We start from the raw sequence: 18,973 nt of genomic DNA, 5'->3' as shown, positions 1-18,973 counted from the left end.
CATCATCTTCTGTTGGAACTGCAGAATTGGGGTTAAAAGGGTAATATATTCTATTCCATTTTTTATCAGAGATGATATGTATATGTACCTGATTAAAAAAAGATGCCTTCAGGCGGAGGGAAGCGCAAGGCATCAGGTTCATGTACAGAGGCAGCGCGAACGCATCAAGACACTTTCAAGCCAGCCGATATCAAGACGGGGAGTCATCTCATGATGAATAACATCCGCCGAACGAGAATGGAATTATTCCGGAGGTTTCAATCAAGGAATCGGCGCCGGCATCGGTATCTCATTATTTATAGAGGCGTGAAAGCCGCACCTTATCTCCTCCTGTTTCCCCATAGGGCCGACATGCTATGACATAAACATGTATTCACAAGAAGCCGTTTCAAATGCTTCGAGCAGTCGGTGTCTTCTCGATGGAGATTAAAAATGATAGCCAAAAATTACATTACATTATCACTGCGGTGTGACACCCAACCACTCCCTGATCTCTATTTCTCTCTATACCCTTTGAACAATATTACCAGCAGAGAGATGGTAGTAGCAAGGTGTGTGTGTGTGTGTGTGTAGCACAATTCAGCATGATAGTGTGAAATGTTTGAGTCTAAAAAATGTACATCACTCTATATATAATAATGAATATTGACTTCTGTGATTGTAATGATATGTTGAATGTATGTATTTTTGTGTCCTGTCTTAATTTTTGTCTTTTCTGTTATCGCAGAAAAGTCCCAAATGGAGCTGCTGTGATGCAAGAAAAATTCCAGACTGGATCTGACAATAAAGTATATCATCATCATCATCATATACTCAGCTGAAATACATTCCTGATTATAACTGAACTAAATTCCACACACAACAGTGACAATTAACCAGATTTTTGGCAACTTTCAAAGCATCCAAAGACGTTTTATACGGCAAAAGGGGAAAACTGTGAAGCGTAAAAAGAGCTCCGAGACGGCAGGTGAGAGAGAGCGTACTGCCGCATACTCCAAAGGAGGGCTTTCACTCTGGGTTTTAAAAGCAAGAGACGGAGTGTGAAGTGCAGATAGAGAGAAAGAGAGAGAGAGAGAGAGAGAAGGAGCTCCGGAGTCTGGAGCCCGCAGAGTCGAGCGGCGGCTCTGGCTAACGACCGAGCACCGACGGAGAGAGAGAGAGACAAATTTCCCCCCTGGCCGAGACGTTTTTCGAGCAGCGCGCCGCAAAAAAACATCTCTCTCAGAAGAATGTTGACACTGTGACGGCTTGACAAAACACCTCCGAAAGCAGAGACACGCGGAGAAAGAGAGAGGGGGACAGAGAGAGAGAGAGAGAGAGAGAGAGAGAGAGAGTACATCACTTAGCACTACTTCCTTCTCTCTTAATCTGACAGGTGTCAGCGATGAGAAAGGACTGGGAGGGAAGGCTTTGGAGCGCTGCCTCGCGTTTTCTTTCTGCATTCATCGGCGAGATCCGGCCCTATACGAGAAGCAATAAAGATGTAGGGAGTGTGTGTGTGTGTGTGTGTGTGTGTGTGTGTTTGCCCGTCCGCCTTTCTGTCTGTCTGAGGGAGGTCTGCAGCAATTTCCTGTGAAGTGTTTTGAGTGCAGAGATGAAAGTGAAGGATAGTTTTTTTCCCTCGCTCCCTCTCCTTCCCGCCCTCCCTTCTCTCCTTCATCTCAGCCCCTCCATCCCCTCAACCCCTTCTCCGCCTGAAATAAGGTCTTTCAAAACAGATAGACAATAAAGGGAAAAAAATGATAAGGGGGGGGGGTAGACGGAGAGAGAGAGGGAGAGAGGGAAGGAGAGGCAGAAAGACGAGACAGATGGGAAGAAAGAAGAGAAGAAAACTGATTTGCTCGTGAGAGGATGAGAAAAGAAGAGAGTTTTGGTGTGACAGAAGGGATGTCAATCAGTGAGGCAGTGAAGTCTGGAGTGAAAAGATGGATGGAGGAGGAAGGAGGGGAAGGAAGGGAGGAAAGAGGGATGGAAGTAAGAGAGGGATGGGGACAGCAAAATGGAAGGAAGGAGGGAAGGCAGGACGGATGGAAGGATGGAAGGACAGATGGAAGGAAGGAATGAGGGAGGGAGAGAGGAATGAAAGGAAGGACGGAAGGAATGAGGGAGGAATGGAGGGAAGGAAGAGCGGAATGGGGGAAGGCAAAATGGGAGGAAGGAGGGAAGGACAGAGGGATGAAAGCAAGGAGAAAGGTAGGAGGAATGGGAAGTTAGGAGAAACAAAAGGAAGGAGAAAAGTAGGAGGAATGGAAGTAAGGAGAAATTAAAGGAAGGAAGGGGGAATGGAATGAAAGAGAAGGAAGGAAGGAAGGAAGGACGGAAGGAAGGAAGGAGGGAAGGACGGAAGGAAGGAAGGAGCGAGAGAAGGAAGGGAGGAATGCGGGAAGGCTAAATGGAAGGAAGGAAGGAGAAATGGAAGGAAGGATGGAAAGAAGGTGGGAAGGAAGGTAGGAAAGAAGGAGGGCAGGAAGGAGTAATGGAAGGAAGAAGGGAAGGAAGGAATGAAGGAGGGAAGAACAGAAGCAAGGGAGGGGGAAGGAAGGAAGGAGGGAGGGGGAAGGAAGAGAAGGTGGGAATGAAGGTAGGAAAGAACAAGGGAAAGGAGGAGGAATGGAGGTAAGAAGGGGAGGAATGAAAGAAGGAGGGAAGCATGGGAAATAGAAAGGACAGTATCCAAATAGTGTGTTTTTTAACAGTTACATTGACAACTGTGGAAGTGAAGCAGAGACTTTACCTAAAACCCTCAGCAGAAACCACTCTCTCCTCGACCGCTCTCTCTCCAGGCCCGGCCAAGGTCACAGTGACACGTTTCACATTTCCTACACATTTCTTCAACCCATGAATCTGTAATGGAGAAAGTGTCACTTCTACACAAAGCTCCAACTTGAATTTCGACGGAGAGAACACCACCCGCGGCGTTCCCCCGGGAGGCCTGATAGACTCTGGCCCTGGGCTACGCTGTATACGGCCAGGATCTATGGCTCAGGGCAACGTTTGATGGGAAAGGCTGCGGCCGGATATCCACCTGTCTTGAAAGCGCCGGCTTCTTTGACTAAGTATTTGAAAAGGAGAGGTGTGTGCTGTTGGAGCGCTCCCTACAGTGCTAAAAAGCAGAGCTGGGGCTGAAAGTTAAAAGCATGTTAAAGTGCTGTTGAACTCAGGTAGTACCCTAGGTTGTTTTCTGTGTTAGCTGTTGCTCCGGTGCTTCTTTTCTCTCTCCATTCACTGCCATTGTACGATGAAGCAGGTCTACAAATCACACTTCTAGCACATAAACGAATGCGAACAAAGCAGATTCTGACAATATATATATAAAAAAAAATTCATTCTGCTGAATTTTTTTCAAGTGAATCGCTTTCCTTATGTTATTAAACCTTTCAGTTGGAACAAGTGTAACACTGAAATTCTCCCGGCAGTATTTCGATGTTACACTTGTTGGTTTAATATCATAAGGAAAGCGATTATTTGCTAGAAGTGTGATTTTGAGACCTGTTTCGCAGAAACTAATGGCAGAAAGAAAAAGAAGACAATTCTCCAATCGTCTCTACCGGAGTAACGGAGCAACAGATAACAGAGAATTGATGATTTTGGCCTTATATCATGGCCAAGGTACTACCAAAGTTCAAAATCACCTTAAAGAGTAACTAAACCCCAAACCCAAATCTGTGGTGAAGCCTGATACCTAATGGTGTAAAGGTGAAGCCTGATACCTAATGGCGTAAAGGTGGTAGGGTGCTGAACTGGCCATCTGCTATTGGCTACCATTAGGTTTCAGGCTTCACCACAGATTTGGGTTTGGGGTTTAGTTACTCTTTAAGCTTTTCGCACAAAGGCGAAACACAACAGCTGTTTCCAACAGTCACACAACAAGAGCGGTAGCCATGATCAGCCTTTTCCCCTCAAAGCGTGTGCTGAGCGATGCATGTGAAAGAAGCCGAACTGGATGGGCAAATGCTTTTAGAGGTAAGCGAGAGTGCTGGTACACCTTGAGGCTTTGGTTGAGAAAATCAATGCAGAGTACATTAACTTCATTAAAATGCAGCATCCGGGCGGTTCAGCGGTCTAAGGTACGTACCATGTAAACGCGGCATGGCTTCTAATCTGGTTCGGGACCTATGTCACATGTCATCCCCCCTCTCTCTCTCTCGCAATCTTTCCTGTCTGTCTCTACTCTGAACTGCCAGGTAGAGGCGAAAATGCCACACACGAAAAAAAATGTCATTAAAATGTAATTGATTCAGCCTGTAATCGCACTTCTCCCCTACCAAGTTGGTACAAATGGCTCCTTGGGCAGCAGCTCTTGACATTTTGCTGTCTGATCTAGGTGTGATCACACCTGCCCGAGAGTCCGTGGCATTTCAGAGCAAGTCATAATTAGGTGTGCTACAGATTGTTTTTGACCTGTGTCAGTGCGCTGTGGCATTAAAAAGGTTGGGAATTTACTCCTTGGCCAGCAGCTCTTCACATTTTACTGGCGCCACTTGTGTGATCATCGTATACTCTAGGCTTTATGTGACATTTCCAAGCAATCAATAATCAGGTGTGCCGTGTAATTTTGTTTCTTGCGCAAGTGAGTGGTGACATTAAAAAGGTGGGAAAATGCTTCCTGTTCTTGGATCTCATTTCTTTATAGGTCCTCTTGAGACACAAATCTGTCTTTTCTTAACCTCGAGACACTAGTAGGTTCAATGTAAAATGAGCCAGTGGAGAAATAAAGGTTAAAAAATCTCTCTATATATACAGTATATGTATGTGTTCCAAAATAAAAGATCGTCCATTCTGAATGCTAACACCTAACTGAAAGGAAAAGTGATTGCTGGTATAAAAATAAAACTTTCTAACAATTTTATATAATGTTTTTATATTTTTGAAATAGAAACGCATCAGTTAACACTTCATGCGTCAGAAAAGCATTTCTGAAGCATTTCTGCGACAGACTCATACAGTCCTTCCCATATCGTATCTGACATTTGAAATGACTGCAGGCCTCACCAGCTCTATTTGTTGATATTGCACCTTATCCTGGCAGTGAACCGACAAAAGCAGTTTGGGCCCTTGGCATGTTAAAACCTGCGCTGAGTCCTGCATAGTCAATGGTTGCCAGCGTTTAGAGAGATCCATTCTCTGGTAGTATTCGACTGGTGTGCAGCGATACACTCTGTGCGCTGCCGTGTGTGAGCCGAGGTGCGCCCGGAGCTTTTCAAATGAGCTTTATCACACATATTTTCCACAGGCTTATGCATGTCGGGCCCTGTCCGGTGGGTCTTTGTGCTCACATTTGTACTCGCTTCCCGGCAAGCGTTTGATGGACGGCGGTGCGCCAGAGGAGGCCGAGTTCAACGTCAACCCAAACAAGCACACCATTTTCACAGCATGACATTATGGCACGATAAAGCTTCATATTTAAACAGCTTTTAGAACTGATATCAGAAAGATATTTAGCTTCTGATGCAGGTAGCAGCTATGGACGACTATAGGTGTTGTCTCAACTTTGATTTTGGCACTGTTTTTATCCAGGTTTTCAATTTCAACAGTGCAGGATCATATCAGAATTTATTCAACGTCAAAATGTACTCAACGTCAAAATGATTGCTGGGTTGCTACCCCCCTCTTATTTACAGGACTAAAGCCTGTGTGATGCTTCAAAGCAGTCCATAAACGCTGTGTCGGGGATTTCTGGATCCTGTGATGTCTTACCGCGATGTGCCGCAGCGCTCAAAAATTGGACAACCACCCTTTTTTTTCGACAGCAATCTCGCACATCATCGCAGCGAGAGCTCCCAGGTCTCCTCTTCCCTCCCTCCCTCCCTCCCCGTCTGTCTGTCTGACTGTCTGTCTGTCTGTCTGCCTGCCAGTCTGCCTGTCTTGTGTCAGGGCTTAGGGCCGTGTTAGTTAGGAGAGCAGAGGTTGGGCCTCGCGCTAGAGAGGTCGGTCTTAAGGCTTTGTCCACACATCACCACAGCTGATTGCTCCGCTGGATGGTTGGGATTCTCGGCTAAGACAGGGATTACTGACCCATGTCGGCTTCCCACCTTTACAGCAGCCTCTCCGATGTTCACCCTGTCTGAACCGAGAAACCACAGAGAGCTGACAAGGAGCGGGTGTGTGTGTGTGTGTGTGCCTGTGTGTATGTTTGTGTCGAAAACCTTGAAAAGGTGACTCTAATATCTTTTTTGGCGACCAAAGAAGGCTTTTATAGCTGCAGTGTTTGAGCAGGCACAGACACAGACACACCAAAACTGGTTTAAAATAAAAGAAAATATTGCCAGTCATTCTTGGAAGCTGATGAATATGCAAATATTTTATTTCCATCTTTGTGGCAAGATAACAAATAATCTCTTTAGAACCAGGCTGCAAAGCGACTTTAAATAGGTTGTGGGATTTGTATGTTGTCATGAGCATGGGCCATAGGGCTAGACTCAAAACTTTGAGTGGTGGGTAGGAAAAAAGTGTAAGACCCCTTACTTCAAAATCCGACAACTCAATAGGCGGCATTCCAACATACAGTACACAGTCGAGCCGTGTCATTCTACAGCTCAATAGCCGACATTCCAGTCTACAGTACACAATCGGGCCGTCCCATTCCGCTACCAAACAGCCTGAAGTCTCCATTGTTGCCCGGGCGGTGTTTAGTGCCAGAGACAGACAGGGCCAGCCAAGAGAGGAGTTAGGGCTGTCCTTCAGCCTCTAATGTCTCCACACAACAACCTAAACCCAAACTGACAGGCACACAGCAAACTGACAGCACGCTAAGAAAACACTATTGTTCCCCGCCCCCCCCAAGCGAACGGCCGGGACACACCTTTCAGCGCCCGAAAGAGAGAGAGAGAGAGAGAGAGAGAGAGAGAGAGAGAGCGGCACAAAGAAGAGCCGCAGAGACAGGCGTCCACGCCACACTCCGACCAGCACACAAGTCCCGTCACACACTCTTTCATGTTTCAATTTCTTTACATACACACCAATGTATGCACACACACACACACACACAGTCGAAGAGCTCAGCTAGCAGTCCCGTCCTCTCAGGGTGGAATCCAGTGGATGCCTTTCCAAAAAACATCTGATCCCCTAAAGGCACAGTTCACTCAAAAGCAGTTTGTTGATGTTTTCGAAAAAAAAAAAAAAAAAAAAGAAATCTCAATTTCAAGCTGAGTCCAGGCTTTGGAGTATCAGTAATACGCCACTGAATTATGCGCCACGCGCGGTCAAAATATGCGTCTGGTTTAATGAGAAGGATAATGAAAGGGTAAAAGTATGAGAATGCCCTGTGTCGGCATGTAAATGCCTTGCCCCATACTGTTAGTGGAAATGGGAATTTCACCCCACTGCAAATTCACCCACTGCCATTTTGACAGCAAAATTAGTCAGTGCGTGTGTGTGTGTGTCTCATGTATTTTACATTTCATATAATTTCCATTTCCCATTGCCTCAGCCCTCTCATTAACTTCATACTGTGTGTTGTAATGGTGTCGATAGGCACAACAGTAAGGGCGGTATGGGTGTGATGATCATGAATACACACTATATGCACTGATGAGGGCTGCAGTGTGAGTGCAGTGTGAGCGCTTGCTTTCATTTGTGGGTGCACATCTAATTCTTTCTCACCTATTTTGAAGTACAATCTTTATTCCCACAAGTTTACTGGTTTTCAACCATTGACAGGTGACCCAGTTCATAGTATTCTGTTACATCACCAAACGGCCATCTTGGTAGGAAAATAACAGGTGATTGTAATAAATTAACAGGTGATTATAATCAAATGACAGCCATAGCCAATGAGCTGTGTATATGGTAAAGCACCATATTGGTAGCAAATGCATGTGACATCATGGGAATACTATGAATATTAAGGTGCTTCCACTGTTCCTAACATTTAAGACATGCAAATTGAGATGCAAATGTGATTGCATTCACATCCCATTGATATTTAGACTACTCCTAGTGAATAAAAAGAGAGAGTGCTAGATTAAGAATTGGTCAGTCTCAACATACAATCTCTGGTCCTAAGCACAAGAGGTTTGTTCATGAAGTTCATCCAAATTTGTCACCCAATACAGAAAGAAATACAGAAATACAGGCTAATTGTGCCAAACAAGGGTACAGACCAACTTTTAGAGCAAATACGGCATCCAAAGTTTGTTTTCCGACTCCATCTCTTACAGCGCAGCGGGACGTCTTTCAGGTCTCCAGCCTGTCTTGACCCCCCCCTCCACCCCCATCTCTCTACATCTGGCGTTAACCTTACCTTCTGTCGAATCTCCTCTTCCATTTTGATAGGGGAGCCGAGTTCAGCGACCTGGCGGACCCCCTCGCTGGCGTAGCCTCCATACTCCCACAGCACGTAGCTCCTGGAGTGGGACGCGCCAATCAGAGCCGACCAGTGGTTGGCTCGTCCTGGAGGAGAGAGAAGGCAGACACACAGAGAAATGTGGGCTTCAGCAGTGTCAATTCTGAATAAGCTGGAGTAAAATGAATTGCTTTGGGCTGTTTTCAGTTTTGAGGAATGAGTCAGTAAGGAATGGAGGTAATTACTAACTGACTATATGAATGGCGAGCTTGCTGGCTGTCCGCCTCCTTGATTACAGCTAAATGTATTTCCAATATGGATGATAAACTGTTTTTTTTCAGTTGGTCACTCAACATTATCGTTGAATCCCCTCCCTCTGGGACAGATTATATATATCTACTGTAGATCTTTGGAAGGAAAACGCACACACACACACACACACACATGCACAGCTAATCCGCTTAAGCGCATCACTGTGATACTATTTTGCAATGAACTTGCTTTCTTATTTTCTGAGAAAGTAAACTCTGATTTAGCTGTAACTCTCATTGTGGTGGATGTGGTGTATGTGTGCATGTGTGTATGTGCATTTTTTGCATTCATGAATATCTACTTATCTACAGATGTGTTTGTACTTCCATAGAGAATGTTCATTGTGCATTTACATGTGTGTGTGTGTGCGTGTGTGTGTGTGTGTGTGCCCATGCTTTGAACTCACTTGGGTAGTCTTTCGGATGTACTTTCTCCGACCAGTTGCCATAGAAGGTGAGTCTGTACTTGGCTGTTCCACAGGCACAGCACTCCAAGGCAGGGCTATCTGTAGCTTCACCATACACAGGCTCTACAGGGGGAGAACATGCACATGACAACACACACACACACACACACACACACACACACACACACACACATACATATGAGGTTGGAGGGTAAGCAGCATACATAAACCTAATAAAATACATGAAGCAGAGTTCAGCCGCTAATAGACTCACTCAACACAAATAGAGATGCGGTCATGCACAACTGCACGTGTGCGAGCTTGAACACAAATGAATACCAGGTGACTGACTGCAATTTGTAACCCAGCTAGAATGTCACAAAATAACACTCCTAGAATAAACCAGTATTTGCATCACACATTAACCCAGACGCAGGCTCATAAATATTCAAATTTTGCCCTCGAACAATGTTTTGCAAAGACGGGTCAAGGGGAATATTTGAATATTTATGAGTCGCCAAATTATTCTGAAGAAATTGGAATCCTCACTTGGAATCTAAGTTATAGCAGGATGAGTGAAACATTGAAGGGAAGTATGCCAGTAACCTTAAGCAGGGTAAATTTAGCTTGATTAGCTTGCATAATAGGCTGCAAAATTAGATTTGGGTCAGGAGAAGAAGTTACTTTGTAAGTGAAGTCGCCTGAGATAAAGTTTGAAAACCACTTGTCCAGGCGCTGGTTTTTATTGTACAATAAATGTGTGCATCAGAGCTAAGAGAGTCCTGCTGCCTCTCTGTTTTACAAGTGTTTATTTGGTGAGGCTACAGCTTTCCAATTCTGTCGAGGTGTTTTTCTCTGCTGTAAAATCACAGGTAACATAAAAGCTTTGGTGCGGCTCTGTGGCGGAATACAAAAGAATATTTAAGTTCCACGCGGACTCCCGAGAGATCCGTGGCTCGTCCTCGTTTTGCTGGTGCCTCTATTGGCTTTATTTTTGTGGAGCATGATATGAAAGACTGGGAGCTGTTCCGTTATGAAAGGGAAAAAAAAAAAAGTCAGATAGAACGGGGGGATAATGGAGCGATGATGAGCAGTCAAGGATGAAAAGAGGAGCGGACGAGGAGGGAGGAAAGATGACGGGCAGCTGTCATTACCTTTCTCACAGAGTCGGATGGTGAGAGAGCCCTCATCCTGGAAATAGATGATTCGCTTCTGGACAATGCTGGCCCTGGAGAGAGAAAAGAGAGGGGGGGGTGGGGGGGAGGAAAAGAGAGATGGAGAGACAGAGCAAAAGGGAAAGGGAGAGGTAGGGAGAGAACGTGGGATGGGGAGAGGGGAGCAGAGGTGGTATTAGAGGGATAATACTACAGTGTTTTTGTTCAATACCAGAACCATGTATTTCTCAGCGAGAGGGGAAGGTAATGGGTTCCCAGAGGTTTCATAATGGACACGGAGTACACATCTTTTCACAGACCCTGCGTTGTGTTCTCTGAACCTCATGACACAATCACACTGCAGCGATATGAAATGTAACTGAACAATCATGCCCTTGGACAGAAGAAGGAGAGAGAGGACAGACTGGCGAAATGAGGTAGGAGGCAGGAATATAGATCTTTTCACAGACTCCGGATAGGGCCAAATTGGAATTTATGACTTAACATTGCTCGAGAATGAAACTGTCCGAATGAAAATTGGGTTGTTTTACCAACACCAGCAGGGTTCTTATTGAGTAAAAATGCTATACACTTCTCATATTATACAGATAAATCTTCAAAACCGTGTGATGCCTTCTCCTATGGAAGCCCCCGAGGTGAAACACTGTCAGGAGAAAAAAAAAAAAATTGGAGTGGCTTTTGCCCGGCCTTGCAATACTTCTATGTTCCCTGACAATAGTTTTGCCGTAGCCTCACAATATACTTTTACGTTCCTTTGCAATAATTTTGCGTTCCCTGGCAATAGTTTTGCATAGCCTCGCAATACTTTTACATTCCCTTGCAATAGTTTTGTATGCCCTCGTCATAGTTATTGCGAAACCTTGCAAAATCCATTTCCCTTAGCCTACTTTTGAGAAGCACATTGTGTTGTTTTGTTCCGGGTCATCCAAGTCAAGCTAGAGATAGCTAGAATAAAACCAGAAGTAAGGCTGTGTTAATATATGGCAACCTACATAGACCTATAAGGCTAATATACGGTACTCAAAAATATCTATTTAAAGGTCCCATATTCTCCATTTTCCAGTGTTTTATTTTCTGTCTTAAGGTCCATTCAAAGCTGTGTGTGTGGTGTCATGTACCAAAAACACTCACAATCCAATTTTACAAGTTCATTTTCCAGCAGCTCTCTGAGCCTTACCAAGAACAGGCTGTTTCTGTCGCTGTGTCTTTAAGGCTCATTAATATTAACGACCCTTCTGTTCTGATTGGCTAACCGTTTCAAGAGTGAAACGTGAGACACCACGGCCCGGTAGCTACAGGTAGGGAAAACTCTCCGGTAATAAACAATGACAACCGCTCAACCGCTTTGAAAAAACACTTTGTTAGTCTATTATTTCTTACAAAAATGATAATGAGCGAACCTTTGTGACGCCACAAAGTTATGGAAGTCCAAACGGCTCGTTTAGAGGCTCGCTTTTCTAATATGGATTGTTTGGATTTAGTTGGCGACCGTGCGTTTTGATACTTTCACCATGTTTAAATAGACCATCCAACTCCTTTATAATCACAGAGGCAAGGGGAATCCTGTTTTACAGGATGGGACCAGATGGGACCTTTAATAGCTAGAGTTTTCCTCCACTCTGTACTGAAGTATGTCTCTTTTGGAGGAGCGACAAAGGCACACTTGCTGCACCAACAATTTATATGAAAAATTCCAGTGTGGTTTCCATTTGAAACACAGTATGGAGACTGCATTACTAAGAGCCACAAATGATCTTTTAGCAGCAGATGCTGATGAACGTTTTATACTAGTTCTATAGTACTTGACCTTAGTGCTGCTTTTTATACCACTGATGACAACATCCTAATTGATCATGTAAGAGACTATGTAGGAGTCAGCAAAATTGAGCTGGGAGTACCTCAAGGCTCCATCTTGGGCATTCCATCCATCCTCCTATTCTGTTCTCTATCTACATCTTCCTCTTGGTCATTTAATTCAGAGACATAACATTTCCTTTCATTGCTATGCTGACGATACACAGCTATACTTGGTGGTAGATCCTAATGATAGCAGTAGCCTTGATACATTTTCTGCAACTTAACAATGAGAAGTCTAAAGTTGTAATTTTTAGCCCTTCACATGGATCATTTATAATGCAAGAAAATCTTGGAAACCGAGCAACTAATAATAAAGCAGCTGCTAGATATCAGGTCATTTTTCTCGGAATTTGAGAAGCAAATCAAAACACTTGTTCAGTCTTGCTTCTGTCAATTGAGAAATATCTCTCAAATTAGATTGTGTCTTTCCACTAATGACCTGGAGAAAGTCATCCATGCCATCATCTCATCTCACATTGACTACTATAACTCCTTGTATTCTTGCTTCAACCAGAAAGCTTCATTTCATCTGCAGCTTGTTCAGAGCACTGCTGCCAGGCTTTCAACTAGAGCTAAACGAAGAGATCATATTACTCCCATTTTAGACACCTTACACTGGTGTCCACTTCATTTCAGGATTGTTTTTAAAAATTCTATTGATTATTTCAAAGCAATATTTCAGAGCTGCTATCTCATTATGTGCATAAGCGTTGTCTTACGTCCGCAGACAGAACGCCAGGATAAAGACTAAAGGTGATCGAAATTTTGGAAAAAATTGTGTGCTATAGAAAGTTTAATTAACTTTATTCTTCTTCTTCTTATTATTAGAAATCAGACCGTGCGTGCATGGTGCTTGCTGCATGGTCTTGAGCGTCCCTGCACCTTATACAGAAGAGGGACATAAAACTGGGATATGAAAGTGAACAGAACAACACTAACTCTGGAGACAGAGGAGGGACTGGCGACATTAAGTAGGAGTTATCGGTTATATTGCACCTATAAATCTTACACAGACTGAATGGCGCAGTATACTCTGCAACATAGGTTGACTGCTTGGGCATGAAATTGAAAAACACAAGTGAAATATACAGACTATTATTGGGTCGTCCTTGATGGGTTTTAGGCAAATTCTATGATTATTTGAGCGATGCTAGTGGTGAAGTGGTTGGGTGGAATGTCCTTACGTTTGGAATTGTCAATCAATTTATTCAATCAATCAATCCATCAATCAATCTGGTTCCTTTACCAGTGTCTCTCATTGTGTTCTCTTTCAGTGAGAATGCTACATACCTATAGCCACACCTATAGTGTATCGCCTGCCCCCTGTTTCTTAGGGTATAAATAGGTGTGTGGGCTCTTTATGGTAGGTCTTCACATGATAAGAGTTCCACAGTATGAGACTAAATCTCTCATTTTGGTTCCAGACTGGAAAAGTTTAGAGGGACAATAAAGGGGCAGCTGAAAGTAGCGTACTATTGTAACACGATCCAATTCGCGATACTGTCACATAATCCTTTCATGGCGGAGGAACGCAATCTTCGCATTATTCATGTCCACACATCTGCGTAATCTGCATTTCACAGTTTGTGCTCATTTCACAGAAGACTGCGTTGCTTCTTCAGTCTTGAGGTATGCTCTTGTTGCCAGACTCATTTATGCTTATAAGCATAATAACCTCTTCAGTCTTATACCCCCAAGTCCTGTGTTTGTCCATATGATGCTGACGGCCACACTGTCACTTGGGTTATTGTAAAAGCACATTCACAGAGGAGTGAGTGTAGCCAACTTCTTCACCTTTACAGAGAGCAGGATCTACCTACAGCTTTTCCCCTGGACTTCCCCTCTAACAGTGAGATTTAATCACAGCTTTATCCTTTGCTGCATACTCCCTGATAATGGGATTCAGCCCGGGCTTCTCCCTCGAGATGTACTCTCTCACAGTGGGTAAGCACATCTCCTCCAGCTTCTCTCTTGAGATGGCCTCGCTGACAATGTCATCTAACCACAGGGAAGACGGGCCGCCCTGCCCGAAACCTCAACCACAAGAGTGATGGTGGGATGCTTTTGTCAAGTAGCAGGCCCAAGGAACCGCTGTGGCTAGATGCCCCCAATGCCTTCTGATATGAATGCTTGGCAGCAGAGTTTCTAGCAGATACCTCTATGATGGTGCCCTATTCAGTGGTGGAAGAAGTACTCTGATCCTTTACTTAAGTAAAAGTACCAATACAGCAATGTAAAAATACTCCATTACAAGTAAGTCCTGCATGATCCTCCAAAGGGTCACCTGATAAATCTGAGGGGTCGTGAGATGATTAATGGGAGAGGAAAGAAGAAAAAACAAAGTTCTGATACACAAATCTGTTTTCAGTTTTTGGACTTTTTCTCTAATCTTTGATTTTTTTGAAATATTGGATAATTTGAACATTTATTGATATGAAACCATGTGAGGTTTAGAGGGAAAAATCACTATTTGGTGGAGCTGTTAACAACTCATAGACATCTGAAATGTGACCCCGACTACACACTGCTTTTTGTAAGACGTCAAAAGCCAAAAAGGTTGGAAACCACTGGTTTAATCTTTAACAATGTGTTGTATTTTAAAAGCTTGTTATATTATCCATTGTGTCAAATCTCCATCTGAAAAGTAACTAAAGCTGTCAAATAAATGTAGTGGAGTAGAAAGTACAATATTTTCCTCTGAAATGTAGTGGAGTGGAAGTATAAAGTAGTATCAAATGGAAATACTCAAGTAAAGTACAAGTATCTCAAAATTTTACGTAAGTACAGTACTTGAGTAAATGTATAAACCATAGAACAATGCCACTTTTGATTATTTTAGACCAGATAATTCCTGTAAATGCGTCCTTTACATAATAAAGATCATAGACATAAGTTAAGCCTCTTAACTTAACTCTTTTAAGATTTAGAATTTGCTCACAGGGATATTATTTTTTTTAGTTATACCATGTATGAATTACTAGGAACTAGGAAAGACAGAATTTACCTCTTATTGCACCATATAATTGGAATAAGCTCCAGGACATTCTCAAATTGGACAAATTCATAAATCTAGATTAATGATTATATGTTTCTCTGAAATGATGTGTTGTTGGAAAAACACTCCTGCTTTTCGTAATGCATTTGTCTGTCCGGTATTTGTATATATGGTCTTGTACGTTTGTCCTGTTACACTGTATGTCTGTTTGAAACTGTGCCCGCTTGTTGTCCTGTCATAACATTTACCATACTTTTTTACTGCCCTTTTATCATTTGTATCATTTTACCATTCTTCTATGTCTTGTGTATTTTGTATCCTAGGGCGCTATTGGAAAAGCCTTTGGAAGGAGGCTTTGCTTTCAACTGGCCTTCCCAGGTTAAATAAAGGTTTTATCTGTCTATCTAATAGGGGGATGGAGGGCAGGGGATGGAGCAAGGGAAGGAATTTAAGTATAAACTTTATATAGCGATAGAGAACTGATAACAGGACAGCACAGCAACACTTTTTGGACAATACTGACTTTGCTTTGCTCTCTGTCACTCCATCTCGCCCTCTCTGTATTCCTCCTCACTCGCCTTTCTCTCATCCTTCTACATCCCCGCCACCCACTATCTCTCCCTCTCTCTCTCACTCTTTCTCTTTTAGCTCTGGGAGGAAACATTTCCAGACACTGAGAGACTTTTCAGGAGTTTCTGGAGATGAAGGATCAGATTTGGGCTGAGCTCATCAGAGCTATCAGAAGGACCAAGGTGACCTGGGGTGGAAAAACACACACCCACACACTCACACACACAAACAAATGCATGAACATCCGTATGTACATACACACACACTCACACGCCCTGGGGAGCTCGCATATAGAGGCACGTCACGTTCACGCAAGATAAAAGTCAAAACAAGGCAGAAATATACAAACCTTTCTGCTGAGAATTATCCTCATAGCATGATGATACTTTGAAGATGAAGAAATGAGGGAGACTGTGTGGGCGCGTTATTAAAGTAATCTAAAGTGATTTGGAAGTTTCACCGCAAAACAGCAACGTAATCAAGTCCTCTTTTCTACTTTAAATACAATTTCAAGCCATGAACAAAACTTTTCTGTGTCGACGGTTATCATCCACAGAGGTTCTCAAACCTTGGGCTGCAAGATGATTAAAAAATGTGGGGAAAAAATGAGTTTTTTTCCCCGTGAAATAATGCGGGTACAAGAACACATCAGGTTTTGCAACTAAATAACTTTGCTTTTAAGTACTATTAATATACAAAGTAGTGATTCCTTATGATGTATGGTATGACCTGAGATATTGTGAAAGCATTCAGAAGCAAGCATAGCATTACTGGTATATACCATGTTGTATAATGGAAAGAACATGATTATTTCTGTTTCAGTTATTTCAGTATCATGGCTGTTGCAGACAGCAGGGATACACATACACACAAATGTGAACGTTAGTGCAGAGGGAATAGACATGTAAGTGCATCCACACACACACACACACACACACACACACACACACACACACACACTGACAGGCACTCTCAGGTTTTTTCAATCAATACATAGGATATATCAATCAATACATAGGATATATCAATCAATACATAGGATATATACAGTATTATACACTATCAGTCTGTGTCTGTGATCCTGTGTGTTCATGCCTACATCCTTGTTTGCCTGAAATTGTCTTTCTCTGCATTCACGTCTCCTTTATCGCCTGTGGAGGCTTTACGGACGCCGGTTACCTCAGCCTCAAGACTAGATGACAGCTCATCAAGATGAGTGACAGGTGTTGGTACTGTGTTGGGTCAGGAACTTGACCAACTGCGGGGGAGGAGGGCGGGACTAAAAATACACTCCCTGCCTTAAGGAGAAGAGCTGCATATTGTATCTTCAAGTTACTGCTCGGTCCAGTGCCAACAACGTGTGAGACAAACAGTAACATGCAACTCTTGCTCACTAACACACTGATGAACATTTTCAACAGCTGACTCTTGAAAGAAGGGTCTATACTGTAGCATTGCTACAGTGTCGACCCTCTCCAACTCCTACACTCTTAGCCAAGACCACCCATGATTGAAAAGCCGACTGGACGATCGAGTTGGGTAGATCTGGCTTTTTGCCTCCGCATTTCTTAAATTTAAATGCAAATCCGTAGCTGATCTGGCAATAAAAAAATGCCTCCCTCTAGTTATGCACTACAGCTGTCACTAACAGCTTTGTCACCCAAAAAACCCAATTTGCATCGATTTTGAAGCGCCAGGTGTTTCAGCCTCGCACCACCCAGCGATTGAGATTGCAACAGTGAGAGAAAAGGACTGGAGCGCTCCCAACTGTAACTAGAGTTTCATTTGATGCCTCTTGGACTGAGCTGAGAGACATATGTTTGACGTCCCGCACAGGCAGCATGGTCTACCAGAGCGATGAGGAGAAGAGAGGAGAGAGGCAGAATGAGCGAGAGAAAGAGAGGGGAAGAACAAGTGCGGATTCCGTTCAGTCCCGCGGCGCATTTGGGTCGATTCTTCCCCAACGCCGGGAGGAGGATTGTGAGAGATGTGTGAAAATTTGCAGCTTGGGTGTGAAGATTCATGGCTGAAGTCAGATTGCCACAATAATACAACTTTTCACTTTCTTTTTAATTAGATACCGCTCTATAAGAAAGAGGAAATTATTTTCTCTAGCGTTGCACATCAGAATGAAGCTTTACAGAACCCAAATATAGAGAAGTGTCTCATCCCTGGCTGCCATGAATCCGTGGGAAAAAAGGAGAAAAGGGTTTCAAGAAACAATAAGTGACAAGCAAGTTAGAACAACAGAGAGACGAGAAGAAGAAAGAGCGAGACGGAAATCGGTAGAAAGGCGCACAGGTTCTGCGAGCCGACGCTAAATCTCTATCCGCACGCTGACAGACAGAAGTGACAGCGATACGAGCCGAATTTGCATAGCAGATGTTCCCCTATGAAGGGCTGGATTTATTGGACTCACAAACACTGGGATGGCTGTACGCCATCTGTCATACAGCGGCAGCAGATAAATTAAAAGTAACAGCTGTGAGTACACCGCGGAGGTAAGGGCAAGTTATAGCATCGAGCGCCGAGGAGGAAAAGATGCATGTCAGGGAGGTTACTCCCTCCGGGAAGTCAAACGAGGAGACGGAGAGAGAGAGAGAGAGCGCGGGAGAAAAAAAAACAGAGAGGGAGGGAGACAGAGGGAGAAACATTTTCCCGAGGCAGACTCACTCACAAGTTATCTTGTTGTTTATCATTTGTATTCTGTGTTTGTCAAAAAGTGGCTGGCGGCTACAGATTGAGAGAACGGCATCGCTATGCCAATTCCAGCCCACCTAAGATTTGTGTCTGCTCATTGAGGTGGCCTGAATAACATTTACACTTCATAAAGCATTAATGAAACCAGGCAATTGTAAAGCAGCAGCTAATTGCTATCAGACAATATTATGCTTGTAGAACCATAAATCATAGTCATCACGTATAAAAATCTATCTTTTACAAGCACTGGCAGCTGTGTGTAATTTAATCTCTTATTCCTCTCTCCCTCTCTCTTTCTCGCTCAGTCTCTCCGCGTTCTCTCTCTCTCTCTCTCTCGTTTGCCTCCTACCTAACGATTTCCTTTTAATTCCACAATAGCCCGCGGCCCTCTTTGTAAGAGCAACATTAAGAATTAATGCGTTCATCGCGGCATGACAAAGTATTGTAGTCCAGGGGCTAAACAACGAGTTCGCTGCATTCCACTGTGTTCCAATCAAATTCAAACAAAGACTCATTTTTCGCCATACGTGAGGCGATAATGCAAAGGGTGAATGGAAATATGCAAATACGAACGCAGTCCCAGCTAACTGCAATAATCAGCAAGCGTACCGGGGGTGCGACGGCGCAAATAAATGATCATTATGGATTGTTCTGAAAGCTGCCTTTGTGTGAAA

The 18,973-nt window shown here is 43.5% G+C and overlaps 1 protein-coding gene across 1 annotated transcript in view; it reads right to left on the bottom strand.

Moving 5' to 3' along the window:
* LOC139665926 (spondin-1-like) overlaps window positions 1-18,973 on the bottom strand; it is a 66,154-nt gene that overhangs the window by 31,462 nt on the left and 15,719 nt on the right. The window contains exons 4-6 of the mRNA XM_071544980.1: window positions 10,157-10,230; window positions 9,003-9,125; window positions 8,243-8,391 (exon numbers count right to left, since the gene is read on the bottom strand). Of these exons, the coding sequence (XP_071401081.1) occupies window positions 8,243-8,391; window positions 9,003-9,125; window positions 10,157-10,230 (346 nt within the window). The remainder of the gene's footprint in view (window positions 1-8,242; window positions 8,392-9,002; window positions 9,126-10,156; window positions 10,231-18,973) is intronic.

Source organism: Centroberyx affinis, unplaced genomic scaffold (genome assembly GCF_046629955.1).
Source record: "Centroberyx affinis isolate AG114_WGS23_722 - 3 ecotype Tasmania unplaced genomic scaffold, CSIRO-AGI_Caff_v1 ptg004742l_1, whole genome shotgun sequence".
Lineage (NCBI taxonomy): Eukaryota > Metazoa > Chordata > Actinopteri > Beryciformes > Berycidae > Centroberyx > Centroberyx affinis.
This window is presented reverse-complemented; position numbering and strand designations above follow the sequence as displayed.